This window comes from Labrus mixtus, chromosome 8 (genome assembly GCF_963584025.1).
Source record: "Labrus mixtus chromosome 8, fLabMix1.1, whole genome shotgun sequence".
In the NCBI taxonomy this organism is placed as follows: Eukaryota; Metazoa; Chordata; class Actinopteri; order Labriformes; family Labridae; genus Labrus; species Labrus mixtus.
Window position 1 is genome coordinate 13,908,115 of NC_083619.1, and position 27,329 is coordinate 13,935,443.

General features: G+C 40.9%; 3 protein-coding genes across 14 annotated transcripts in view; 1 reads left to right on the plus strand and 2 right to left on the minus strand.

The window, feature by feature from the left end:
• LOC132979046 (midnolin-like) overlaps positions 1-27,329 on the plus strand; it is a 53,056-nt gene that overhangs the window by 14,747 nt on the left and 10,980 nt on the right. The window lies entirely within an intron of this gene.
• On the minus strand, positions 294-5,011 carry ndufa13 (NADH:ubiquinone oxidoreductase subunit A13). Its single transcript, XM_061044495.1, has 5 exons — positions 4,853-5,011; positions 1,648-1,726; positions 1,479-1,550; positions 1,306-1,375; positions 294-503 (listed from the first exon to the last, which is right to left on the minus strand). The coding sequence occupies exons 1-5, from the start codon at positions 4,944-4,946 to the stop codon at positions 384-386; spliced, it is 435 nt and encodes a 144-aa protein (XP_060900478.1). The 5' UTR covers positions 4,947-5,011; the 3' UTR covers positions 294-383.
• On the minus strand, positions 5,943-24,821 carry LOC132979045 (transcriptional repressor p66 alpha-like). 12 transcript variants are annotated; one of them, XM_061044499.1, is made up of 11 exons: positions 24,675-24,821; positions 14,734-15,269; positions 13,003-13,135; positions 12,596-12,724; positions 10,996-11,073; positions 10,772-10,894; positions 10,260-10,454; positions 8,675-8,936; positions 7,840-8,249; positions 7,488-7,746; positions 5,943-7,139 (listed from the first exon to the last, which is right to left on the minus strand). In XM_061044499.1, exons 2-11 carry the CDS (start codon positions 15,264-15,266, stop codon positions 7,000-7,002), a joined length of 2,262 nt encoding a protein of 753 aa, XP_060900482.1. In that variant the 5' UTR covers positions 15,267-15,269; positions 24,675-24,821; the 3' UTR covers positions 5,943-6,999. The 12 variants fall into 12 exon arrangements, with proteins under 12 accessions (XP_060900482.1, XP_060900491.1, XP_060900480.1 ...); XM_061044508.1 differs by having other exon boundaries at positions 7,623-7,746; positions 24,611-24,777; XM_061044497.1 differs by having other exon boundaries at positions 24,597-24,777.

Here is a 27,329-nt window from a genome sequence, read left to right on the forward strand (position 1 = left end):
ATGTAAAAATCATAGAAGTACATGACTGGTATTTAAACTGGTGAGAGCAGTTTACTGCAAAAATGTTTCTATTAACTTGTTTCACTCCCAAAGCTAATTTTTCATGTGGGAAAGGAGCCGCTAGTTAGACTTAAACCCTCTGCATATGGTGTGCTGCTAAACTTAACTGCTAGTCCATCAGCCCCTCAAGCTCCCAAGATAAAATGTTGTACATAAGGTTACCAGCAACTCTCAAATGTCAAGTTTAATAATTCAAAGTCCACATTGTAAAAATGACACCAGATAAACCAAGATGAGGTACAGAAAAAAGATACTTTATTGAACATTTACAAGCTGTATTGAGGGCATGGGTCAACAAGTTGTCAGCCGTTGTAGTCCGCTGCTCAGACGTACGACAAGAAGCCAAAACGCTTATGCAAAAGCTGTTCTTTGGGCCGGAGGTTGAACAGCTCCTCTGTCAGAGGGGATGTCCAGCGGTCTGTGTGGAAGACACTCTCACCAACCTAAAGCATGTAATGAGAGTCTTTATCAATAAGATACTGACATAATGACCCAGACCTCCAAAATCAGACCCTACATTAAAGTGTTCGTGCTGCTGGGACCTGAACTTATGTCTAAAATGCCCATCCCTATCACAAAAGAATGAGGTAATACAGTATTTGCTGCTCTGCTTTTTGTATTTCCTTCATGTTGCAAAGATATAAAGGAGTTATTGAAACATCAGTGTGCAGTTAGAGCCTTGTTGCATTAATCTCCAGTGATGATTTATGTTGAGTCTTTAAAAATGAGAGTAGCCTTTTATTTACTTATGAATACTCATCACTCTTTATTGAGAATAAAGCTGTGAGTTCATCTAAACAGTTGAGATGGGGTCAACAGTGCTGTCCTACCAGAGTTAACATAACACCACCTATACCAATTAGTTCCAACTGGCCTCATTTGTCTGGTTTCTGTAAAGGGGATTAATGCTTAAGATTTCCAAATGATTTTTAACGCTTTATTGAGAAAAGAATGGAGGTTTTTTTTGTGTGTAAAAACAAAAAAAGGGTTTAAAAAGACAGTGAGTTAAATTTAAGTGTTGATAATCCTGATAAATGAAATGTGAGTGAGTGCTTCATCTTTTCATCCTCATGGAATCTAAATGTGTTGAATTGCTTCAAATTTTAGATATTGAACAAATATGAAAAAGACTAACTACCACACTTAAGAGTGACTGAAATCAACATTTACCGGTAATCAAAAATGTGATGCAAGGCTCTCTTATGTGTCAGGAGTCTAACACAAGGAGTCAAACATTTCCTTTACCTTCCAACCTGGAACGTCCTTCATGAGGATCGCCTCCTCCTCCAAATTCTCCCTTAACATCCGTAAGGTCCTGATCAGAAGAAAAGTGTAACTTAAAGACGCTTATCTTTGAGAGTCACAATCACAAGTTAAAATGTGAAAAGGGAATTTGTACGTATGATGATTTATGTCACCTTCGGTCTTGCTCCGCCTGCAGCAGCGGCATCAGAGCTATCCTAGCCTCCAACTCCTCAATCTGCAAGCGCCTGTGATGTACAAAGACAAATCACCAGCTGCTACAGCACAATAATGAACATTTTTATAAACTTTGACTTCCATATATATTTGTTTAAAGTATCCCACCTCCTCTCTCTGTTCCACTTGAAAAGCCTCCAGTAACCAAACACCATGATTCCAATGCCAATCCCGAACATGCTATATCCTGCCAAGGGAAGAAGAAACCAGTGAAAGTTTCATGTTAGTGTTTCTTTACAAAGATAAGTTAATGTTGGGGTTTGAGTTCCCACCACATTGAACCTATTTAGACACAAGTACCATGTAACATATATATACACAGATAGGAATGAACCTTTTATGTACTATTCTCTCAACCCCCAGAAGGTCACAGATACTAGCAACCACTCAAACCGGTTTAAAACAGGACAGATGAATCCCTTAGGCATATTTTTCTGGCAGTAAAGTTTCAGTAACACGTCTTTATGACCATGATGTGATATACATTTGCAATAGCCTGCTGTGCTTAATCGAACTAAAGTGTGCCAGATACAGTAATTAAGATTTCCCTTTTAATTTTGAATAAATGACATTGAAGAAGAGAGGATTTGTAGTTTGTGTTAAAAAAGCCTTGTGCAACTGACTTCTGGCATACATCAACAACGTACAGCAAACTGCAGATCTGCCCAGGGGGAAGAGCTGCCGACGACTTCTCTGTCAAACTTATTTCACAATAATCTACATACACAGTAAATACCTGCCACAGTTCAGACTGGAGGTGCAGAAATGAACGATTTAAGTTAAGTTGTGTCTGTCTGTTTCATCTTTCTCCTCTGTGCGCAATGACACTCGCTCAATCTCGCTCGTCCGTCCGCTATGAGCTATTTCTCCCTATAAGGTTGTTCCGTTTTGTAGTTATTAAAAGAATAATCATCTAAAATTCCAAAATATAGGAAAACATCTAGTTATGCTGCTCTGTCCTGGATGATCAAACCTCATTGGTTTGGCGGGGTAAAGCGGTAATCGCACAGTAAAAGTCCTTCGTCAAATTATCTCTAAAAAGACAATTTGAACTGAACTTTCGTAGATCATAATACGTATTTCGTTTGTTTGGGACTTTTAGTTCATTGTGAATTCATAAAGGGGTAAATTAAAGGGATATTTTTGTTAGGGTAGCAGCGTATGGATCAACAACGCGTTTCAGCACAGAGCCTTTATCAGCGCTTTGTTTGTCATCTATTTTCTTTTTGCGCTCGTGCACCTGAAGTTTTATTTCTGTTTGAGTGTGCTCCTTTTTTTCTGTTTTGAATTAGGCCTATCCTAGAACCCACAATGCAACAAGAAACATTTACAAACATGTGGACTACAAAAACGATTTTATCGATTACATTTTTTTTGTAACCGATTATTATGTAATGAACTCGTTTGCACCCCTAGTTCAGACCAACACATTGTGACGCATAAGGTTACAACAGCCGCTTCACCTGCAAACCTGTTAAGGTGATACTCTAGTTCATACCACCACTTAACACTACTTCATTCCTCATCTGTATTAGATGCATACTACAAAGTCTACATCTGCAGCTCTAAATGGTTGCAGTGACTGTGGCTCACTGCGAGTTTGTTTCATGAAGGGAACTTTAGACATTAGTACAGGCTGCATTTCTTTTTTTTGGAAAAAGCCCTAATTATTTGATTGGCTATTTGGTAAGAAGCCTTAATCATCCATGCTCCCAAACAGTATCAAAAGAGGTAATAGTTATAGCTGAGAAAATATTAAAAACTGCTAAAAAAAAATTGATGATCGAGAAACAGGAACTCTCAACTCCAGTGTTTTCTGGAGTGAGTTCTGGATCTGTACACTGAATTACAGTTTGAGGTTGTGATTTTCAAGATGATTAAAACAAAGACAGCGCAGTGTCTCCATCTGGTGGTGAAAAAGATACCACTGTTTTATCTTGACAGTAGAAGGAAGACCCACAGGGTGACCCCTCACTTCCAGGTCTAATTAATTAGGGGTTGCTCAGACTGTGGCTTCCAGTGATCAAGACAACAAGAAAATAGATAAAATAAACTTGTTTATTATCCTATGTAACAATAGAGTGGTGTCCTTTTATACCTTCCTTAAAGCCCAAAATGACTTCAATAATCAGGACTATGAATCGGGCTGTAATAGAGCGACCACAGCTGTTATTTGAACGAGCACAAAAATATTTTTTGTGTCACTTTACTAAAGTCAAATTTTGACTTTATACAGGTATACATTAATAGAAGCGGATATTGATTTGTGTAGGCGAGAACAGAATCATGAGTGTTACAGTGAACTACATTTGCTCAACACAGCTCTTATGCAAGTATTTACAGATTACAGATGCCCTGCCTCGCTTCAGCTGCCATTATCAACGCAGACCTGCCTGTTCTCAAATGTTGACTGTCAGACAAGAAGTGCACCAACTGGCCTCTAACTAATAAGTCGATAAACAGAAATAAAACTAATCTTCAAGGCAATTATTCAAAACATTAATCTAGCAATCTTTATTCATCACAGGCTTAAACAGCAGATTCATCATTCACATAAGTAACATACGTACACGCGCTGCACAGACTAGCTGTTTGTATCAAGCTTTTAAAAAATATATATTGTGTCTTCATTAAACTTCAACACATCCATATAGATTTAAATTCCCCAAAAGTAGTGGACTCTCAAAACATCAGCAACACTGATCACAACCAGTGTGATGTAGTTACACACTGTCCTCCTTCAGGCACAACATCTCATTATTCTCTAATCTAATGTGTCAAACCTCAAACCTGTCACATCAGTTCACTTCACACTTAAAGCTGCAGCAGAGATTGATTTGGTGTTCTGTTTATGGCACATGGTTCAACAACTGTGAACTAAATTACATTTCTTATAGGTTTCAAACTGATAGATCCACACATTGAGCTGTTGGGTTGATAGGCTAAAGGAACAGTTTTTAAATAACATCAAACAGAACCTGTTCAACACCAGGTGCAGTGTTTGCAGTGTTAGCAGCTAGCCATCATCGCTGTCAACAATACTTCGCATGAAAATTGTATTCAACAACTTCAACCGATTAAATAAAAAACATTGCGGTCAAAAGAGACTGGTCCTGCGCTAACAAATATATTTAATCACGAGTGTCTGATGACTTCGACATTTAAATTGTAGTAGAGCTCCTTGAGTCTGTCCCACTGACCTGTTAGCATTAGCCGCTTTTTACAGTGTAGCAAATGTCAACAACTTGTGAATAACTAGTAGCTCTGGTGTGGACCTGTAGTATTTGGTAACTTAAGTATGTAGTGCAAGTACCCGAAAGTCCTCGTTTTGGTAGATTTCTCTTGTAATCAAAAGCTGCATAGCCTCCCGCAGGAGGCATGTCCTGCTTCACCTTGGACCCCGCCATCTTGCTCCGGCCTTCTCCGGCAACACGCTGGTGACGTCACAAAATGAACTCTTCTTCTTCTTCTTTTGGTTGGCAGACTAGACGCAGCATTGACGTATTGCTGCCCTCCACAGGCGGTAGTAATCATAGTCATATCCACTGGTACAGCTCAGAAGAATGTAGACATTTCCACAGTTTTTATTGTTTTTTTTCTGGGACCTTTTTGATCCAGCAGGGTTGATAAGTTGAAGATTTTTTTCCAGGATCGTGAGGTCTCTGTACATTTTCACAAAACGAATTCTTCCTCTTTGGTTCAGAAAAGCTTCTGTGGTAATTTACCGCCCCCACCAGTCTGGGTGAGACCATGAGACCTGTTTTTGCACCTTATGGCGCTGGAAAGGTCGTTTTCAAGAACCAAGAACAAGCTGTTTTATCGTTTTTACTAAATGAAACATACAACCTAATTATTCTTATAATATATCTAAATTTGCTTGGGATTGATTTTTTTTTCACCATGAATTGTCTTTGCCATTAGAGACATTTGTTTTCTCACGTTATTTGGACTTGAACATATGGGACAGCTGCTTCTGAGATGGTCACACACAGCTGTTTAACCTCTGGCTGTGTTACAAAATGTACTGTTAACTTTATCATTAGTGTTCTTCCCCAATGATTTGTGATCCTACCAACCTGCCTTTCCTGTTTCCATCTCACTTGTCAAATTTCACTTTTTCCAGACTAGCCTTTTTGTTTAAATTATTCACCCTGTATTTCATGCTTATGTGTCTTATTTCCTCCAGCCTCTTTAATTTGGACCTTCACACTTCACTGAGTGAAGAATAAATGATACTGATCTGACAAACTCCACATAATATAACTTCACTGTTTTATATTTGCCAAAATACAAAAACACAAAGTTAGCTAATCCAATGAGAAAGCTAGAGCACTAATAAAGCATATCCACTTAGTTTCACCCCAAGATTGCATTCTTAACACATAATAAATTAAAACAAGCGGTTAAAATGTATAGTTTTTTATTATTTCTTTAGGAGATAGGAAAAAAGTAAACCAAATAAATTTAAACATGTTTGCACATTGCAGGGAAAGAAGAGAAATGACACGAGGATATGGATGAAGATGGTCTGGTGCCATCTGGTGTGTTTTTTCAGGACTGATTCTGGACTAATTATGTTTACATATTGCAGGGATTATGGTTGAATAAATCCGAGCCAAGATTTCTGGCTTCAGCCTGGCAAATTCTGTTCCTCAGAATTAGCTTTTTCTCAGAGTTGACCTGACACTCAAAATAATCTTAACATTGATATAAAATAAGCAAATTACAAATGGCTATTACAGGTGAATTAAGCAAAGACACCATGCTTTCTCAGCTGAGGTGCAAAACGAATAGAGGGGTTCAAGGTTGGCATGCTGTTAAACAAGGGAAAAAAGCTAAATAAACCCTTCATTTGTGAACGGTATCAGATGATTTTAAACATCAATGAAAAATCAAAAATAACTTACTGTAAATACAACAAAGATCAAACCTAACATAACTAGAGGGATGAGGAACTGAAAACATTTGTTTTGATTTATAATTGTGTTTTGTTAATTTTGAACTCTTGGGTATTACTATAAGCATTCAAGTGTCAAATGTTGGGTCAGTTTGACCAACATAATGGCAAAAAGAGCGCATAAGACCTGAACAGAGTACTTTTTTTTTAAATTTAAAAATTCAAAGCACTCAATGCAAACTCTTAAAACAACATTATTTAACCACCCAGTCAAGAGGACTGTCACAGTTCCCAGGGGCAGTCCCTTCAAGTATTAGATTTTTTTTATACCCACTCAAATCAAAATGTTTCAGCACAGTTATGAGAAAACAGTAAAATTCAAAATAAACAACAGGATATAAGAAAACTTAAACAACAGTCATAACAAATGTAAGGAAGGAACGTTCCCTCACTTCAGGAGATTGTATTTGTTTAACAGTCCTCCGGGGGTAGCTGTTGGCCAATAAATCTAAGCTGAAGAACCTGTACAAAACCAATGAATGAATAGCAAGGTACTGTGTACATTATTTCCATGTGTTTGCAGTCTGCGAGATTGACGAGCGGGAGGGGATCATGTCCAGCAGGTACTCCCTCTGACGAGCGTCGACGGTGGCTGACGTCTTGTGACCTGTCAGGCTTGGGTTCACGTAGGCCATAGTGACTCCTGTGGACATAAGAAAGAGCAGCCGGATAAAGGTGCGGAAGGAGCTTTGTTCTGCCAGTTTGATGTATTTTCAGTTGAATGAAAAAAGCAGCATGATTCGACAGAGCCCCAGAATATATAGGCACCCATGATCCAACAAAGACCAGACTGACACAAAGAAAAAAATGACAACATTTCTACTCAAAGGTAAAGTAGTGACCTAATAAAGCACCAAACTGAGGGACGGATCAGGAAGGTGTGATATGGGTTGGCACAAGGATATTCAAGGACTGCTTTTGGACCAGACAGGAATTTGAAAAAGAGCAGGTTTCAGTCGCCAGAGTCGAGCTGGTGTTAATGTAAGTCTACCTGTGTTGCTGTTGCTCTGCTTCTTCCATGCAGTGGATGAAGAACTACCTCCGCTGACATTCCTGCTGCCGCCGATCCCACTGCTGCTCACCTTTGAACTCTGGACAGAGCGGTGGGAAAGATGGGCATGCTTACCTGGCCGGCTGACCAAAGCTGCGGCCGCCACCGCACTCTGCAGCTGGGATGAGGAAGAGAAGGAGTGGGGGACCCCCCTCACCCCTAACGATGAGATACCATGGGACCGCTGGCCCTGGGAGCTCTGAGTGGAGTAAAGACGCATAAAGAGGCTTTGAGTCAAAACTGTAGTGTCTCTGAACGGGCGTTTCAAGTAATGAAATTAAGAGATTCTAACCTGCTTGATGGAGTGATGGTGAAGAATGTTGGTGCCTCGATTGGCCTGGTGGTGGTGTTGGAGGGAGGCCGCTCTAGCCTGAGCCTGCCTCAGCTGCTGAGACACCAGCTGCTCTGCTTTCAGTGATGATAAAGACGAGGACGAAGAGCTACTGTGGGAAACCGTTGAGGATGTCTGCTGAATTATACGCTGCTCTATTTCCTGCTCTTGTTGAAGTGCTTTGACAAACGCCGCCTTCAGCCTATTGGTATGTTCAGCTTTCAAAGCCTTTTTCTGATTGGATGACATGCAGTGTTCACAGAGAACTTTTGTCTTGTCCTGCCTCCAGCGGCAGGTGAAGTCAGTGTGGCACTGGGTGCAGATTAAAGGATCTTTGACACTGGCCTTGGACAGTGCACCGCCTGTCTTTCCTGTGTGGAGAGAGATGGGAAACCCAGAGACACAGAAATTGACAGACAAAGTTACACATATATTTAAAATCTTTGAAAATTGGCTGGACAATTTCTAGACCTTGTCTGAAAAAGATCCAACACCTATGAGTACCAACAAGGGCCTTAACTGATAAATGTTTTCTCCATGGCTAAATTGGACTATATTATTATTTTAAATGGTTATTTAACTAAAATAGCCATTACTCTGATTGTAAGCCCAAATAGATGTCACCAGCAGTACATACCTCAAAATATAAAATGACTATCGTAAATGAAGGTAGCCACTCCTCTCACTTCAGAAGCTGGACCTAGAGAATGTTACGACTAACCCTCATAACCCTGTTAACCTGTACAACGTACAAACGACGAAGCCATCAGAAGATGGAAGAAGACGTCCTACACACCTCTGTGGATTGTGTCCAATAGATTCTGTACCACTTCCTCGAGCCCCACCAGGTAGATGAACTCATTGTTGGCCGCAGAGGGCAGGAAGTTAAACTCTGGGGCGGGTGGCTTGGGAGGGGGAATCTCAAGGAGAGTCTTCTCTAATTGTTTCCGCAGAGCAAGTTTAGCTGCAGCTTGTCGGCTTGCTGGAGAGTCATTTACGCTAACCATAGACAGGCCACTGCTTCCTGAGGAGGATCCCTTCAAACTAGATGGTGAGCCCTTAGAAACAAGCAAAGAAAAAAAGAAACGACACAAGTCAGACATTTTTGACTTGTTTGAGGAAATCTAAAGTGACCAGGGAGCAGCTGGTGTTGAATTACTGTTAATTGCAAAGTGTTGAATGATAAAAGACAAATTATCAGCCATTGTGAGACTATTCAAATGTTCTTTTTTTATAAATCCTCAAATTAAGAAACAGCATCTTATCGGGACTCGATCATTCACGGACCCGTGTCGCCATTACATGATTCATTCATACTTTATTTTACATGACATGAAGTTACCGTTACGTTTGGTCCGCCAGTTCTCCGGAAAAAAAGTTTGTAATGGGTAACTGGGTCATATTTATTAAAAGTTAAGGTCGTGATAAGTGTTTGACCTATACTAGCTAAACTCAGGCGGACAACGGTTAGCTGAAGCTTATCTTCAGTATGCTAACTTCTACCTGCACGGTGCACCTGTACCTGAAGCTTATCTTCAGTATGCTAACTTCTACCTGCACGGTTCACCTGTACCTGAAGCTTATCTTCAGTATGCTAACTTCTACCTGCATGGTGCACCTGTACCTGTCGATCAACAGTTTAAACCTTAACATTTACAGTCTTCGGTTTAAACACGCCCGGAAACTTGGTGAACTAATTAGGTAGGGTTTTTATGATGAGCTAGATTTACCCAATATCCTTACCTACTAAATAATAAACTGTAAGAACAATGTTATTTTCAAAGTTACAACTATCGCGGTTATTAACGTTAATTATTGAAACAAAAACAAGGTATGTGTTGAACCATTTGCTTTCGGTTCCTTATACAAACATAACTGTCTCTGTCTCCTTAAGGTTACGTTTTCTTCACTAACCAAGTACAACAATATGTGGGCTACATGACCGTATACAGCTACATACAGAGGAGTGAACCCTCCTCCTACGTCTACGCGGCCGCTGTCTTCTCTTCCAAAGCCGATGCAAATAGTAAACAAACTATGAGTCTGCGTGTATAGTGACTCATTTCTACTACAGAGGTTAAAACAAATCTAGTCGGTAATCTTTACTCGGTGGCTGTGCTCTAACAACCTCGTGACCTACCTGCGGGGCTTCTAAAATAACTGTTATCTTACCTTACCTACAGCCTATATTACGGTATACGAAATATTATATTATAGTTTTAAATATTTGATAAAGAGAGAACCAAACTAATTTAACTGGACACAATTTATATGAAGGCCAATCAAAGGTACCTATAGTCATTTTGTGGTTTTTGTTTTCACCCTGGGTGAACAATTTGTATGTGCTTTTGTGGTTTGATTAACATAAAGGTCATACTGACCAGGGTGGTAGCACTACTGCCAACTCTTATCAGGCCTGGCTGGACCATTCCTCTATGGCCCTGGCCTGCAGGGGCAGAGGTCTTTGGGCCCACCAGCAGAGGAGGGGGTCCTGAGCCTGAGCCTCCAGAGGCAGCCAACTGCTGCTGCTGTTGCTGACGGAGAGCCTGGATCTGCTGTGGAGATACAGAGATGGGCTAACCAGGACAATGAGAGGGATGACACAGAGGGGCATCACACGTAGGGGCATCACAGACAGGTAGTGTTGGACAAGGGAGGGACATCAAAAGCACCAAGGCCAAGGGCACAGACAAAGAGAGAGAGGTGCAAAGAGACATAATAAGTCTATTTTAAGTGCAATTCTTCCCCTGCTGTTTGTCTCTAACATCTCTGAAAGATAGCAGTTCAATGGTACTGCTTACGCTGTTGTTGGACAAATAAAGAAATCTTTTAAACTAAAAAAAGGCTTTATAAAAATATTGGCATACATTAATAACATTTCCCCATGACTCACCTGTGCCCCTCTCACCAGAGGCGGCATTATGATCTGTGAGCCATGTTTGGATGACATCTGCTGTCCTCCTCTTACCAGTGGCGGAGGGATGACTGTCCCAGAACTCCTTGCAGTCATTATCTGCTGACAAAACCCCCCCATTAAAAACAGTATAAACTCCTATAAAAAATGTATTGTTGCACTGATGTCCTGCCTGACAGCAGGTGTGATAATAGAGCATTTACCTGCTGGGAGCCTTTATTGCTTGTAACTGTTCCACGAATTAGAGGAGGGGGAGCAGACGAATCAGACAGAGTGGAGGGCTAAAGAAGGAGAAAGACGATTAAGATAACGCCTGTTTACACATGATGTTAACATACCTTGTACATGGATCCAGTCACAAGTGGACAGCTCCAAGTCAATCTGTTCGCACCTTGCTATGAAATTAGTCTCCACTAACCACATGAGATCAATCTCACTTTCCAACTATAACAGGTACATTATTTTCATCATAAAATACATTAACCAAAATCTGTTGTATGGGCTTATAGCAGAGAGAGCAACACAGTAAATACAAAAGCTAAAAAAAAGGGACAGGATGATTACAGACAGAAGTGTCATAAACTTTATTTGATTATGAAGTGAAATCGGTGTTACAGTTCTGCGGTTTATCTGTTAAGTGTATGAAATGCACTGCAGACTGGGGTCCCTGTTAACAGTGAACATTTACAAGTCTTTTAAGACACTGTTCTCCACAAAACCCTTGCATCCTCTCAGCACTGTATCATTGTAAACTGTGAAGAACTGCACACGGGTTGCAACCCCTATATCCATAGGCGCTGTCTTTGCTCTTAAGTGTATGGGATCGCTCCAGATTTGCACACAAAAAATATGGTCCTCTACGTAATCAATACAGGAAGTGATTAGTCCTTTAATTTGGAGCATGCCCAACTCTAACAGATGACACACAAACAGACAGGCTGTTTGCCTTGGCTGTTTGGCAAATAGTTGCCCTGGTTACCAATAGTAGTCAGACCTTCAATTTGGCCCTGAACACTTTGGCAAACACGCGTTAGATTTTGGGTCAAACACCCAGGTCACCTCTTAATGTGATCTGAATTATTTCATCTAAGTGTGCTTGCAATACATTTTGGGTGCATTGATAAAAGTACTCCCAAGCTGTCCTCTTGTGATTGGCTCACCCAGAACACGAGGGTCATACGAGGTCATAACAAAAAGAATACTTGTTGTGTGCCTGTTTTGTGACTATTGGTTGGCTTTGGTTGATTTCCATTAAAGGTCCCATATTATGCTTTTTCTGGTTTTATATGCTCTTTAGTGTGTTTTCCAAGTGTCCTGTGCATGTTTAGGCACATCTATGTGCAAAAATTCAAAGTCCACGGAAACGCGACTTCTCCTGCGTCCTCCTGTTAGCTGTAGCATTAGCCGCATGTAACGCTCGGTTCTAGCCCCCCTCGATAAAAAATGTGTCAGTCCAACGTCATTGTCAGTGTGAGATCACTGATCTAAGCCCATTGGCTCGTTGTGGCAAGCCCTGCAGCTCATGTTGAAATTTCCGAGACGCGTGCTGAGCAACTGACCAATAACGACAGAGCGGATCGGAAGACCACTCAGAGCAGACTTGGCCCACGTGGGGTCTAACAGTGTGGGCTCAGCAGAGCGTAGCTGACGGACTCAGAGCGTAGAGGGAGCAAGAAGGAGCAGTACATGAAAACAGACACTTTTTACGGACTTTATCTATTGTGAACGTACAAAAGTAGGAACATAGATTAAATATATGAACCCCAAAAAGGGCATAATATGGGCTCTTTAATGACTATTTACCTTTTGGAGCGTGTCTCTCTGTATCTGGCTCTGGCGGAGTTTCTTCAGTAACACCAGCTTAGCCTCCTCCAGTCTCAGCTCCTCCTTCAGCTGCTTAATGATGCGCTCCCTCTCTTCTGGGCTGTTCTTCTGTACGTACAGATCATAACAACACAAATTATAAAAGACACAACTATTCCTATTAACAAAATTGTTCAATAATGGAGCCTTAACTGGCCAATATGGAATCTACTACAGTGGGATGTTTAACCCTTATCTGCTCACCCATTTTAGTTTTCGAGGCTATCATGTTGCAACTGAACCACCTTGCAATGTCCGCATTTAAAAGTTAAAAAAGGTCATGTTCTCTGGATCCCTGGCAGGAAAAAAAGTAGCATGACTTTCAGCTAATTGTAGGCGTGTCTCACCATTAGCAGGGCTGTGTCGAGCTCCTTAAAATGGCTCAAGCCGTTCATTGGAGGACTTGGGGAGTCGTTATCTGACAAGATAATGACATCATCATCTTCAGGGGATGGAGGGCGCTTCTCCCTTTTTACACTGCTGGACACAAGCCAGACAAGGAATCAAAAAACAGCTTTACATCAGATGTGCCAAAATGAAAAATCAAATGAAATGTTAGTATATAAAAGAATATACTGTATATATGTTCTCTTCAGCTACAATGAGTTTTTACCAACTTTAACATCCAGGTTTACCCTTTCATTGTCACAAATTGTATGTTTCAGTTTGATTAAGGTCTTAATTAAACTTAAGAATATAAAAAATGGACATCTTCAGGCTCTAAATGCCACCTTGCATGTTTAAAAACATTCTCCCAAAAACACAGACAGATTGGTAACGGTGAAAACATTAGTGTTACAGCTGTTTGAGGTCGATAGAGTACTAACCTCCAATCGCTCAAATATTAGTATCCATTAGTATCATCTGCAAACTGAACTACAATTTCTGATAGTGGGTTAATCAGTTCCTATAAAATCCCTGCAAGTCAAGACAGATTCACTCCACACAGCTTCTCTTCAGGTTGATGCAATACCAACAGCAGACTAAATGCTAAGGAGGAGCAAGGTGGGACTTCAAGCTCTGATAAAGGAGTTACGATACAATCACTGTTCAAGAATGCATGTTTCCCATTGAGATAGGCAAAATATGAGTTTGAGACTTATTCTTGGACGACCTGTATTAGCTACATACTCTATTCAAGCACGATGAGGACATTAAAGCATCATGGGAATCTTGGAGTCTATTTGGCTCAACCCTCTCTTCTTTCTACATGATTATGCACACGTATAGCTTCTCCTGCAAAGCGACTAGTTCAACTGCCAGCTACGTGTGAGAGTGGTTGACCTAAATTCTTTGACTAGGGGCTTCAAAAAAAACTGAGGAACAAGTGTAATGTTCCTCGAAAAGGGATCCCTCCCTGTTATTACACAGATCATGTATTTCTATGAATCACAGAACGAGTAGTTATAGTCAACATTTAACAACATGAGGTCGACCTCTCCTAGTCATTCTTCTGATATCTGTGTGTGTGTGTGTGTGTGTGTGTGTGTGTGTGTGTGTGTGTGTGTGTGTAACTCTCTCTTCAGGGCTTAGCGCCATCATCACTTCCTGTGGATTAATCTCTACTTTTCCAAAGAAGTCACATGACCTCCAAGTCATCATCACGTGACACACTTACTCCCCCCCCCCCCCTCCCTTTCCCTCCCCTCACTGTTCCTTCCACTGTGGAAACCATGGCAACAACCGGCTGGAACCGGTTTGTGACACACGGCTTCATTTTGTGTGAGAGGAGTTTTTAGGGTTCAGGTGGTGAGTGGGGGGAAAATGGAGGTAGACTAGAAGATAAAAGTTCAACTCTGGGGACTAAAGAAAAAAAAAAACTCCCACCCTGTTCCTCTAAACACAAAGCAACACAAACATCACAATCATAAAACTAACTCATTCAGTCAGATTTAAATGTCATGCGTGCTCTTTTACACCTCTCTAAACAAAAAGTCATTGAGAAGCCTGCATTGATTCACATAAACAAGATAACTTCTGTGCACATAAAGTTTCTCGACTTTCAATCCTTTTCTTTCTCACAGGCACTTGATACAATTGTCTTGGCAGAGAAAAGTTTACTCTTAAGGGCTTCTCACCCTCTGGAAGTGCTCATGTCCACAGGCTGCTCTCCTGTCTGAACTTCCACTTTGATGGTGGCCTTCACTTCTCCTGCAGCCAGCATGCCACTGGCCACCTTCGACTCCAACAATCGAACTCTGCTCCTTGTATCGCCAGCCGACTCTGTCCTGGCTTTGCCAGCTCTGTCACTGCTATCAGTCCGTGAGTCTGAGCTGGGTTCATCTGTGTGCTGTCTCTGGGTCCGCTTCTGATCATCCTTCACTGGCTGAGAGACCAGAGGTAACACTAAAGGTAACGGAGACTTGCTCTGCTCCTTTGGCAGCTCCTTCTCCGGCTCTGCTGAGCCATCTCTAGGAAGGCTTTTATCATCCTGTGCAGGTACAGGTTCAGATGTAGGTTTACTTTGTGCTGGTATTGTACATTCAGATGAGTCCAATTTAGGCTTTTTGCTTTCATTGTCATCATTGGTTGATTCTATAGACTGGGGAGCAGCCTCCCTCTCCAGCGCCCTCTTCTGGCTGCGTGTCTGGCGAACAGCCTCCTCAGACATCCCCTGCAGATGAAGGAAGAAAAGGATGTCATATCTTTACTGTAATAAATGAAGGCCTGATTAAAGTTACAGGTCAAATCCCACAAGATACAGAAATGCATTCATTTAAGCTTTCTATACATAATCAAATTACATTTAATCAAAACATCCAAACATTTAAAACAAAGCTGGCACCACTTTAACAGTTACATTTCTCTACAGAGATTTCTAAGCATGCAGGCTTATGCTGAGTGTTTTGTCAAAACTGTAACTTTTTTGTAAGGTAAACTAGTTAAAATGGTTGAAAATGGAATAGATGAAATCAACTTAAATGTCCGTCAGTGTATTAAAACATATATTATTTGAATGTGGTAAAGGGGATTGTAGAGTGACTTCAATTTAAAATACTGATGATACTTGAAGTCCATGTTTAGCTGTTTGTAAACAAAGACTAGAACTTGTGTACACAGAACCAGATTGTGTGATGGACGTAAACTGTGTTCATCTCTTTCACCGTTGTAAACCTGTACCTTTGTTTTCAAGTAAGAACATGTCCTTATTTGACATCTTTTAGCCACTGACTCTAAAAGTAATATCTATAAGCAGCCAAATCCAGAGGTACTGTACATCCTCAACATAATGAATATGTAGGGACACTTTGGAGACCGTGTTCATTTGAATGACTAAATGCTCCTGCCACACAATGCTAATGGGAAGGGGATGATGCCCATAAGGGAAGTCTAACTTCTTGGTTTGCGCAACAGTGAGCAACTTTCTTTCAACAGTCCTGTCTGCAAAGCTCTATCCAGTTCTTGTTTTACATCCATGATGTAAAAAACCCTAGATCTAAAATACTTCTATATATTTTGAAAATGTTTCAAGAGGGAGGGAAAGGTTCTTCGAGGGTTAGGGTTAGTTTGTCAGGGGAAGGCTTATCAGATGGCACATTGCATTCGAAAGTAATGCTGACTGAATACAAAACTTTTGTTTAGTTACGAGAAAAGTCTACTGGGACCCTTTAAATGTCCGTTTATTTGGAAGATGAGGGGTTCATAAGAACAAGACGATACTTTAACACTACTTTGAAGAAAAATGACAAGTCAATGATCATCATAATCATCACCAGAACCCATGGTGCAGGATCTCGTCACACCCCTATTGTGACAGCACCTGTGTCCGATCAGACTAAAAGCTGTTCATTTGAAATTACTAAGAAACCTCTGGCAATGTGTAAGCAACTCATGATCATCAGCGTCTGCAATCTATTTGATTGTCGTGAAGGTATTTTTATCCTATATATATTACAAAGCAAATGCCCCATAAAAACTGAAGTAACCCAGTATTCTCAAAGAATGGTGGATTGTGAACTATAGACAGAAAATGACCTTGAATAAGCTGTAAGGGAGACAGTGTGACTAAAATGGCCCCCAGACAAAACATGTTGGAGGTCACAGGAGGACAATGATGACTCAAGTATCATTCCAAAACATCTAATTATCCACATTTCACTCAAAACCACAAACCAAAATGAGGGAAAACTGAGATGGGGAACTCAGTAAGTTCTCAATGCCACTTCAGAGTAGAAACAAGGTATTTTGGTCTCATGGTCTCAACAACAAAAAAGCCTGTAGTGAGACATCAAACACCCTGAAGAACATGTCAAATAAATGACAGTTGACGTGGACTCGGAGGAAATCCAAAATTAACTGGAGCCTGAGTTCTGTTAAGTATCATGACGACCCATGAATCCAAGTATTAATTGATATGTGTTGAAATAAGTTTTAATTATTTTATAAAGACTCCAGCTTGTGTACAATATTCATTTTGTTTAGTCAGGCACAAAAGAGCCCCAGATCCATTACAGACTGATATCTGCCGTAGCATACAAGAAATGCCATACCTTCAGATGTCATGCCAGCTGTAGGAGTTAAGAGCGAGAGACACAGCAGCTCGTCCTGTCACAGATTTGCACCAGTACGCAGTCCACAGACACACACGCATTACCACTACAGTGGCTGCTCTGAATCCCACAGTGTCAGGTCAGAAACAGAAGAGGAGACAGAGAGATGGTAGACCACATGGGTCAATACATCTTTACTTTTATGGGTTTGATAATGGCCAGTTAGACTGTTGTGTGCCCGCTTCTAATGCACTTTCCATATGAGAGGATAAAGATGCATTTATGTATTAAAGACCTCAAGCCTTTATTATCCTGTGCAATAACATAAGACGTGCACTATTATAGGTTATTCAACCATACTATTGATAAATCAGTAATATCTGGTAACCACAACCACTCTCTAATCATATAGCATATAGCATATATTTTAGAAATACTTCAGACATTGTTCTGGTTCACTGATGCTTCATTCAAAAATGTGTTTTTTTTAAATAATACGGTGCTATTACTGTAAATCACATCACAACACAAATTAGATCCAAATGAGTGAGAGTTAGTTACCCGTGACTTTTTAACTGTTTTGCTTTTACTATCTTTGCGATGCCTGTGTGTGTGTGTGTGTGTGTGTGTGTGTGTGTGTGTGTGTGTGTGTGTGTGTGTGTGTGTGTGTGTGTGTGTGTGTGTAACCTGACACCATGAGACAGAACTCAGGACAACTTGAATTGAATGTTGTGTGTTTGCAGCCTGCAGTTGGCAGATTCACCTGTTCAGCGGAAGCAGCTCAGATATGCAGTTGATCAATCAAATATGTTGCCAACACTTTCTATCGATTTGTTCTTTCAGCCCTAGTTTATCACGCCGTTTGTGCAACTTTGACAGTAGGAAACCTCCCTAACGTGGCCCCATACGACAGTACTCACTCTTACAATAGTAAATGACTGAATGATGCTTGTCTAGCCCTAAATATGGACAAGAGACACTTTAATAACATAACTTCTGCTAAAAAAAATGTCTTGGTGTCAGATTATTTATAACATAATGGGGATGAACCATAGACTGTAAATATTAATGGACAAAGAGTGACGTCAGCCATCTGTAAGTGCAGGGGGCTCCAGAGGCTCATCGGCAGCCGTCATGCTGGAAATGCTGTCTCAGCCTAACGTTCAGTCAACCTAAAGACAGGCTGAGAGCCGGTGCTGAGGTGGGTTTTAAGCCTCCTGACAAACCGTTACATCGTGCCCACCTGTCAATCATGTCAGCTACAAGCGTAATTATGGATAACGCGTATCATTTTCAAAATCAGCGGTTTAAAAAAAAAAAAAGCTCACCCCTGTACAGTGTGTGCCAGTGATGACAATAACCAATCAGACCTATTTAGTTTTCTGTACCAGGCTGTAAACATGTTTATTTATGCTATAAAAACTGGCTTTTTCTTTGCATATTGTGTGTACAGTATGTGACTTCTGGTGTTCCTGGAGCCGGCCCCAAGCGGACACTCGACGGAGTGCAGGATTGTGCACTTCCGCATTGGCTTCATTTTTCAAGACTGGAGGTCACGGCATGGGAGGAACTCTGTTTGGAGGGGCCCCCCTGGGACACCCCCCCTTTTTGCCTTAGGCCCTAACAGACTCCAAAATTGCCAATGTCCTCAACTGCTGGAAAGACAAAGTAGTTCATCATTCATTTTACGGATCAATACACATCTGTGATACTGTCATGACAAACCAGCTTAAGAATGTGATGAAAGGGATTGTCGTGTCTTATGAACAAAAATATCAAAACCAGCGTATCATTGTGCACCCATGAAAACATCACATGCGTTAAAGGCAAACACTTGCTAGCCCATGACAAATTCTTCAGGAAAGAGCCTGGCCTCAAAGGTCACACAATCTCAAACATAAAATGCAAGTCTGATTCAAAGACATAGGCTGAGATTGTTGCTAACTGTACGATGACAAAGTAGAAACACAGTGCTGTCGTGTCCTTATGCACAGGCATGTCCTATGTTTCAGAATCAAGACCAGTCCTGCCAAGGCTGTGGAGACCCCCAGTCTTCCCAGCGAAGCACTACAGGAAGGTATGATTTTTGTGTGGGCCTACAATTAACCCCTACATACTACTACTTCTCTGAGGCACACTGTACACACTCCAGCCCCTTCCTGTTCTCAGAATGTTGATGGCGGCCAAGCATAGGACACACAGTGTATCCATGATGGAACTATAAAACATACATACAGCATCACAATACAGCATGCAGGGCAGCCATCTGATAACACTGAGCTGACTAAGTTTTTTTTATATACTCTGACATCACTGAGACACACATGACATGACCCTTCCCAGGATTCAGTGGGACACACAAAGCACTTTTCCTGAGAACCGGTATAAACCGGTTTGCTAGTGTGTGTATGACTCTGTCACTGTGTGTGTGTGTGTGTGTGTGTGTGTGTGTGTGTGTGTGTGTGTGTGTGTGTGTGTGTGTGTGACTGAGAGAGAAGCTGAAGCTAGTTTTTAACTCTTCAGGTGCCGGAGCAGACGTTACATTGACGGCCATTATACAGCGTGTGTGTGTGTATTTGTGTGCGTGTATGTGTGCGTGCGTGAGTGTGTATGTGTTTAAGATGGTGGGGGGTGGGGGGGCTAATTATAAATTGTGATGCATAAAGCTGTGAAATGATGCTGAAGAGTTAGACACAGGAACACCAACCCCCCAAACTTACACTGACCCTGTCTATGAAGCAAGGGTCTGAATGGCTGACGGGTTTCACATTACATCTCCATGGCACTTTACACACATCTCTGCCGAGCCCACACACACGCCAAACGCACACACATGGTGGATCATCAAACCCCCACCCATCCAAGACCTCCACATCACATGCAACCAGTGCAAAGCCTCTGATGGCATCAAAAAAAAAGAAAGAAAACTTAACTTTACACACCTGATGATGAACAAATAATTTCTACGTAAACAAAGCTCACAACCAAGTTAGCAGACTATTCAATGGCCCAGATATAAAGAGAGAGTTTTATTTTTAACAACTTTCAGTCTGCATGTGTGGTGTGAATGTTTCATGGCATAATTATCTCATTGAACAATAAAATCCTGATAAACACTCAAATGTAAATCCTGAAACAGCAGTTAACCACATTGTGCAGTTTGTATTGTACAGTGTGCAGTGGTCATAGTTTGATGGGACACTGTTGTATTTGGATGTCTTCTTTTTTTAATGCATCCTTTTATCTGAACAATACTTTACCATGAACTCAAAAGTGTCAAAATCACTTTCAAAAATTCAAACACACAATTCGCAAAAAAAAGATCTGTTTTGAAAGAGGAATATGGTTTGTTGTCTTTGCGAGAAAAAAACACGTTTTTATTCATCTTAAGTCGTTCCCAGCATGCTAATGGTATTTCCGTTGTAGAAGTAGATGACATTTCTGTACGAAAGGTATACAGTAAATGGCTCACTTGCCGAGCACGTAACATGTTTTCTTTACTTTCAGTTCTGCTTTAAAGTTGATTGAAGTTGTCATATCACACTAAGTCATGGCCACTCTGCAGCTCTTTAGTGTGCGTGTCACATATACACATATTTTTTGTTTTTAATTTTATGACTAAACCACTGAGCATTAAGCTGAGATATGATATATTAGGGGAAACTAAAAGAAAACATTAACATACTCCAAATTTACTGATGAGTCTAAACTGAAAGTAATCTTCTAAATGTGTCTGAATGTTTCATATTTGTGCTTTAGAGACTACATCATATCATTGTTTTAGTTTGTAGGCCTGAATATCAAATCAAATGTAACACAACACTGGAAAAAAGGTTTAAAGAGTGAAAAACTCTATGAACCAGAACCAATCCATGCAAACAAAATCTTATAGTTGCTTAATAACATCATGTCATAATGGTAATAAACTTGAAGGCATTTTTACCAACAGTTTAATCACTCCAACTCTTGACATCTGCAGTGTAATTAAATCACATTTACTACATTACCACTTAGTCCTGTGCAGGTTCTTGACTGTTGGTGAGTGGGGCTTTCACCAGTAAAGAATACGCATACTTGTTGATCTAGTATCATGTTGCTCTCACTATCAGAGTGCCAATCACTTGAATCTACAGTTTCTTACTTCCTAGAGGCAGATATTTATCTAGTCACTCACGGATCATGTCAACTGACAATCAATCAATCCCCCTTCCTTCAGACTGGCAGACTAACTCTCAACTATCAGCGATGTCTGGCTGCATGTACAGTGTGTTCAGCATTTTATTTACCTACTGATGGACCTTCAACCTGAGGAAACATATTTCTAAACTGCACAGGGTTTTAGTACACTGTGCAGCCATGGAACTGCACAACATGTGAAACTGCTGCACCAGCAATATATTCTTATCGAACATCTGGATGCAGCTGTGTCAAAATAACAAGCACCAACTCGAGACATAAACCTTCATGGTCTGATCACAGTAGAAGAATTGAGCAGTTTCATTCTAGAGGAGGTCATAACCAAAGTCAACATCTGTGGGTCACTAGATTGCTTGTTTATAGGGATGTAAAGATTAATCGTGAGGCAATTAAAAATCGATTCAAAAAGGAGTCAAGGTTCACATTGGTACTCAACATTGGAATCACAACAATATCATGAGCGTCGGCAGCTGTAGAGCAGAAGTGGTTGGCAGCTGCAGAGCAAGATTTTGAAATTGAGGACGCACCACCGTTTTTTGAAATCGGAGGTGTGGAAGCATTTTGGCTTCCCCAAGACAGAAAATGAAAGTGAGAAGATAACAGACGAGACAAAAACTGGGTGCAAATATTGCAAGAGGACAAGGAACTACACAAATAGCACGACCAACATGACGCAGCATTTAATCGACACCAAGGACAAACCCCACTGACAAGCGGGTTTGTCAACTCGTACTACTGTCTTCAGTCTCGTTTTGTGAGAATCGTATCGTGAACCCAGTATCGTGAATTGTATCGTGGGCTGAGTGAATCGTTACATCCCTACTTGTTTATCCATCAACTTGCAACGCAGACTTCGCATGGGCAGGAAATGGCAATTACACAGCAAAGAGCTGCCTATATATGAGATGAAGTCAATGAGGCCTAACCAAACAGCTGCCCTGTGACCCCTGCAATCATGTGCAGCAGCTTAAATGTGGCAAGCAGACGACCCTTTTCCAGAACAATTGCTGATTCCACACCTACTCTGGATCAGTCTTGTGAGGGATCACTGCAACAGTGCTCTCTGAAAAACAACAAGGCAGAAACTTCTGAGCATGTTCTGACACACTGCTGTAATTTGAATACTAATACAGTCCCAGTGGGGTGTAGGACTTCCATTGCATCCTACTTTGGATGTACAACTCGTTTCAAAGCATTCTCCTATTTTCTGACCAGTGTCACTAAAGGGAACATGTATTATGTTCACAGTGGGTTAATAACAATGCAACAGATTGTTAACATTCAAATAACACTTTACAAGGCCTTTGTTTGCATGAACAACTAGAGGTTCATTCCAGAGCTCTGCAAAGAGACAATAAAGTCTCCCTACTAAAAAGGGAAACTCACACTTCATCTTAAGTGGTGACGTAGTGAGCATCCCAATAAACATTACTTTAAAAAAAAGTAGATTAAAGCTTCCAGAAAGAGTTGACAAAAATTTCATAAGCAATAATCTGATAACCATTTGTTGTAGTAAAGAATTTAAGCAACCATTAATTTCTAGTTTTTCTTGCTTTTACATCAATTTGGGGATTTTGGCATGCTGTATAGACACCACATTGGATAAACCATGGTAAACTGAGCTAGATGACAATTTTCTATACATTTTGTGAACCAAACAACTAAGAGATTAAATAAAAACAACATATTACACAATATTGGATAAAACAATACTCCATGGTTGTGGTGCTAACAATAAAAAAAAATGTATCTGAAATTGTAAATTCTGCAACATTGGCGGCAATATATTAACTCATTAACAATTTAAAGCCTTCGATTTTTTGTGTTGTTTTTATTTTCCTATAAATCCAAAGTTGTAAACTAGACAAGAAGTGTGAAAGGCAATTTATAGACTCCAATGACATCACATACTGTATTTAATATACAAGTATTATTATGGTAAAAATGTAAGTCCAAACCACTATTTCATTGATAGTCCTACACTGTAGTCTTTCATAAAGGTTTTGAGATAAGCCCATGCCTTCACAGCACCGTGTTACAAGCTGCATATGATCACGTCCAGACACAACAAGAAACAAAAGCTCCCTTCATCAAATCATCAAATATAATTAGTGTGTCTGAAAGAAAAACAGACTGTACTGAACGTAAAAAAAAAAAATGGTTAAATGAAAGACATCCTGAGCCCTATCTTTGTCCCGAACTCATGTGGCTGGAAATGTGTGAGTGCGTGCCTGTCTGGGAGAGAGGGAGCGCGTGTCAGTGTGTGCGGTGTGTCAGTGTGTGTTTGTGTGTGTGTGTGTTCAGCTTTAAGAGGAGGAAGACTACGGTTGTCACAGAGAGAAGTAGGAAGATTAGCTACCAGATAGCAGAACCAACACTGGTGCCAAAGGGGCTTAAAGCGGGCAGCAGCGTACACCATTAATGTTACACCACCAAGTACACCATCCAAACCACGCTCAGCCCTTTAAAAACTAAACCCAGCCCACCCTGCATGTGCAACTAGCCGGCTTTTCCCTCATTATTGAACCCGCCTCAGAGGAGGTGAGCATGTTATTAGTTAGCTGGCTAACCATTAGCTACATCGCACAAAACAACACCACGAAGCCACTTCACCTCGCATGAAAACCCGTTCACGTCGGGAGAAGAAAGTCAAAGTGGTAAAAGTTCTGGTGCCGGACAGCTTCGTGAACATGACCCACACCGACCAGAACCGAGCCCGAACCGCTGACCCTGCCTGCACTCCTATGCGGGACAATCACCAGTTAAAAAAAAAAAAAAAATGGGTCAAAAAACTTTAATCCTGTTGGCATGAAAGTGAGACTGTGTGAGTCTCACATGGACTGTTTACCTTTCTGTCCCCTCCCGAGGAGAGAAACCGAGTCGGAACTCAAAAATGTCATCGACCGGCCCACGGACTGAGCCTGCCACCGGAGAGCCGCTGGCGATGTTACGTTATAATCCTAACCTCATTGAACGACTTCAACTGCACAACATCATGTCCAGGGATCATAGTTAACAAACTGGCACATGCCACAAACGTAAAATAATACATTTTTTGGCTGGGCAAGTGTCTCCCCTCCCCTCCTTCTCTCCTCCCCGGCACTCAACCTTTGGCTCTGCGGAGAAGTGTTACTTTTCAACAGCCCATCAGCTTCTTTATCGTCACAGATAGGTGGAGGAAGACCTGGCTTCTCTCGACGACTCCGAATAAAAGGCTCCCCTCGATCCACTTACTAAAAAAACTTCGGCTTCACCTTATTCAACTTACTCGGTCGCTTTGTCGCCTCTTCTTCGCCGATGGTCGACCAGGGAATGTTAAATCTGCAGTTTACCTCGATAAATCGTTGCTTTTTAGAAATCCAGGGATATCCTCTTTTTTTTCGGCCCTCCCCACTGCCGCGTCTGTTGCCAAATAATGCGCCTCAACACACATGGAGCCGCTGCGTCCTCTTAGTGGGCATGCGCACCTCGGCATACCAGGGCGACCGGATCACATCATGTAAGCCACTGACCACCAAGGGCCAAGCCAGGATGACCATGCCAGGGACCATGGGCTCCTCAGACTTACCCATGAGTGTGTCTATGTACCAGAATGCCCAGACATCCCCTCCAACACACACTCACTCTTTTACACACACTCAGAAACACATATTGCAATAATGACATGTGATAATTAAAGGCATCGAACATTTCCCCTTAAACACACTCCAGCATCATGATTTCATCCTTACTACACTGTTTTTTTTTTTTTTTTTAATTCACAGAAAAAAACACATTTCAGCATCCACCTAGTTAAAAAAAATTCACCTTAAAACTTGAAGCGAACACTCAACATACAGGATTAACGTTTCAGGGATTAAACAGCTGTAGTTAGATTCTTAGCCTATTCAGAATGTGGAGCAGCCACGGCAGGGTTAACACATCAGAAGTTGCAGTATTGCTTCCATAAAGGATACAGCTGGCTGTCTCTTTCATGACAAGACCTTCAAAGCTTCCCTGTGAACTAACTAATCCTCTGTCGTCCACAAACACCCAAAGCACACACACACACACATGCACACACGTGTGTTTGAAATACTGTTCTAAGAGAAATAGTCATAAAGATTGAAGTGGGTGTATAGGGGCTTCTGTTCCCTAACAGGGGGATTGGTGTGATCAGTGTGTGCTTCATCAGCATTATCCTGCTGGTCTTTAAATGACAAAAAACCCCTCTCAGGAGATGCTGTGTCATCAGGTCTTTCCACCCTCTCATCACACTGTCTCCTGAGGCCTCAGATTGTCTCAAATAAATGCAATCAAAACCATACCAAGAGGCCATCTTCTCATAATCACCCAGCCCAATGCTTTGAGAAGAAAAAAGTGTTAGGACTTAATGGGTAATCATAAATCTTTCTGTTAATGTTGACCCTCTTCATGTGGATCCAGGGAAAAGTCATTGTTTCTTTGGTCTAATAACTACTGCATATTAACAAACTATCAGGACCGGCTACACCTGAGGACACTGAAGATGTGTTCTCATAGCATAATAGAATCCAATAGCAATGGGTTTTTTAAAATAGCATTTGGGCCAATGTGTCCTGCCTCTTTTGTTCTTCACATGGACTTTTATCCTGCACGAAAAATCAGCCATCTCATATACATGGATGGTCTAAACTACCTGGACAACAAACAGAAACCAAAAATGTTTCCGGGTGCCAAACTCTTGTACCTCAAAAACAGATTCTGCATTTACTATCTGTTGAACTAGATTAACATTTAGTGAAGGGTTACTTGCAGTTGATTCCGCATGATGACCCTGATGAAGGACACGAGTTGTCAAATAAGAAAATAAAAAGTCAGAGGATCACTAGTTCAAAAAGACAATTCATTTACAACCCGATTTTAAAACTCTCCAGCTAAAACTTTAGACATTTGAAGAATAACATGTCAGATCAGAAGTGGTGCTACTGTGAAAAAGTCAGGGGTCACCAGGGTCATGAGGGTTCATCCTCATGGGAAAAGTGTTTTTTGCCAAAGTTTCTACATATTATTGGATAAAGTTAACCTGCTTGTGATGCTATAGATAAAAAGCAGACGGGGAAGACATTATTAGCAAACAAGTCATAAATGTCTTTGCTATTCTCAATCATTTAAAATGTCGTGAGCTTATGCTTTTATACATATTTGCAAGGTAGATATCGGATTCAGGTCAGATCAATCGCAAATGTCCAATTACCAGAGTTACTTTATTTAAGCTCAGTTAAGATATTATGCATGTGGATGCAATTTCTTGTCGACTGTGAACTAAGATTTTTTTATTTTAAAGTTGACAACCAAGATGGCTGCCATGTTGAGCTTTTTGTTTCCACTAAAACGTCAGTAATAAACAGGTCGGTTGTTAATCGTGACTGCTGCTATACCGCCATGATGTCCCATGTTTGGTTGCTTTGATTGGTTTAGCAGGTGTTTCATTCTGCGAACATTGACTAATTGAATGGGAGAGAGTTTCGATCCGGTGCCACACCGAGGGGCCACGCGGCCTCGGGTGCAGGGATCTATCGGTAATGATCCTTCCGCAGGTTCACCTATGGAAACCTTGTTACAACTTTTACTTCCTAATTAGTTCTACTAACTAATGCTGAAAATGGAAAATGAAGTTTCCAGGTTATAGGGCTTTCCGTCCAGTAGATGTCAAGCCATTTGAGAAACACAAAAGCTCTGATCAGTGTTTGAACAAGATAAGATCCAGAGAAACATCAAGTCATGAAGACATGTCCTTTTGGTACCATGACTGCACAGAATTTCATGGAATTCTATCAGAAAATGTAAGAGATGAATCATTTTGTACCAAAGTGGCCCAGACTCCTCACTGTGTCTAATAAGCACCTGTTTTTCTATTACTTGACTGCATCCAGTGATGATTAAAACATAGGCATAGGCTACATATTTTGATGACTTGAAAGCCAAATTAATATCCAATAACTTGTCTAATAATTCGCCCCCCCCCC

Excerpts from the sequence above, each read along its gene's own strand:
- ndufa13 (XM_061044495.1), bottom strand. The coding sequence starts at position 4,946 with ATGGCGGGGTCCAAGGTGAAGCAGGACATGCCTCCTGCGGGAGGCTAT. Across the intron at positions 1,376-1,478 it reads CAGGCGGAGCAAGACCGAAG|GACCTTACGGATGTTAAGGG; the intron begins GTGACATAAATC and ends TCTTCTGATCAG. Across the intron at positions 504-1,305 it reads AGGACGTTCCAGGTTGGAAG|GTTGGTGAGAGTGTCTTCCA; the intron begins GTAAAGGAAATG and ends TACATGCTTTAG.
- LOC132979045 (XM_061044499.1), bottom strand. The coding sequence starts at position 15,266 with ATGTCTGAGGAGGCTGTTCGCCAGACACGCAGCCAGAAGAGGGCGCTG. Across the intron at positions 13,136-14,733 it reads GACATGAGCACTTCCAGAGG|CAGTGTAAAAAGGGAGAAGC; the intron begins GTGAGAAGCCCT and ends GCTTGTGTCCAG. Across the intron at positions 10,455-10,771 it reads CTCTGGTGAGAGGGGCACAG|CCCATCTCTGTATCTCCACA; the intron begins GTGAGTCATGGG and ends TGTCCTGGTTAG.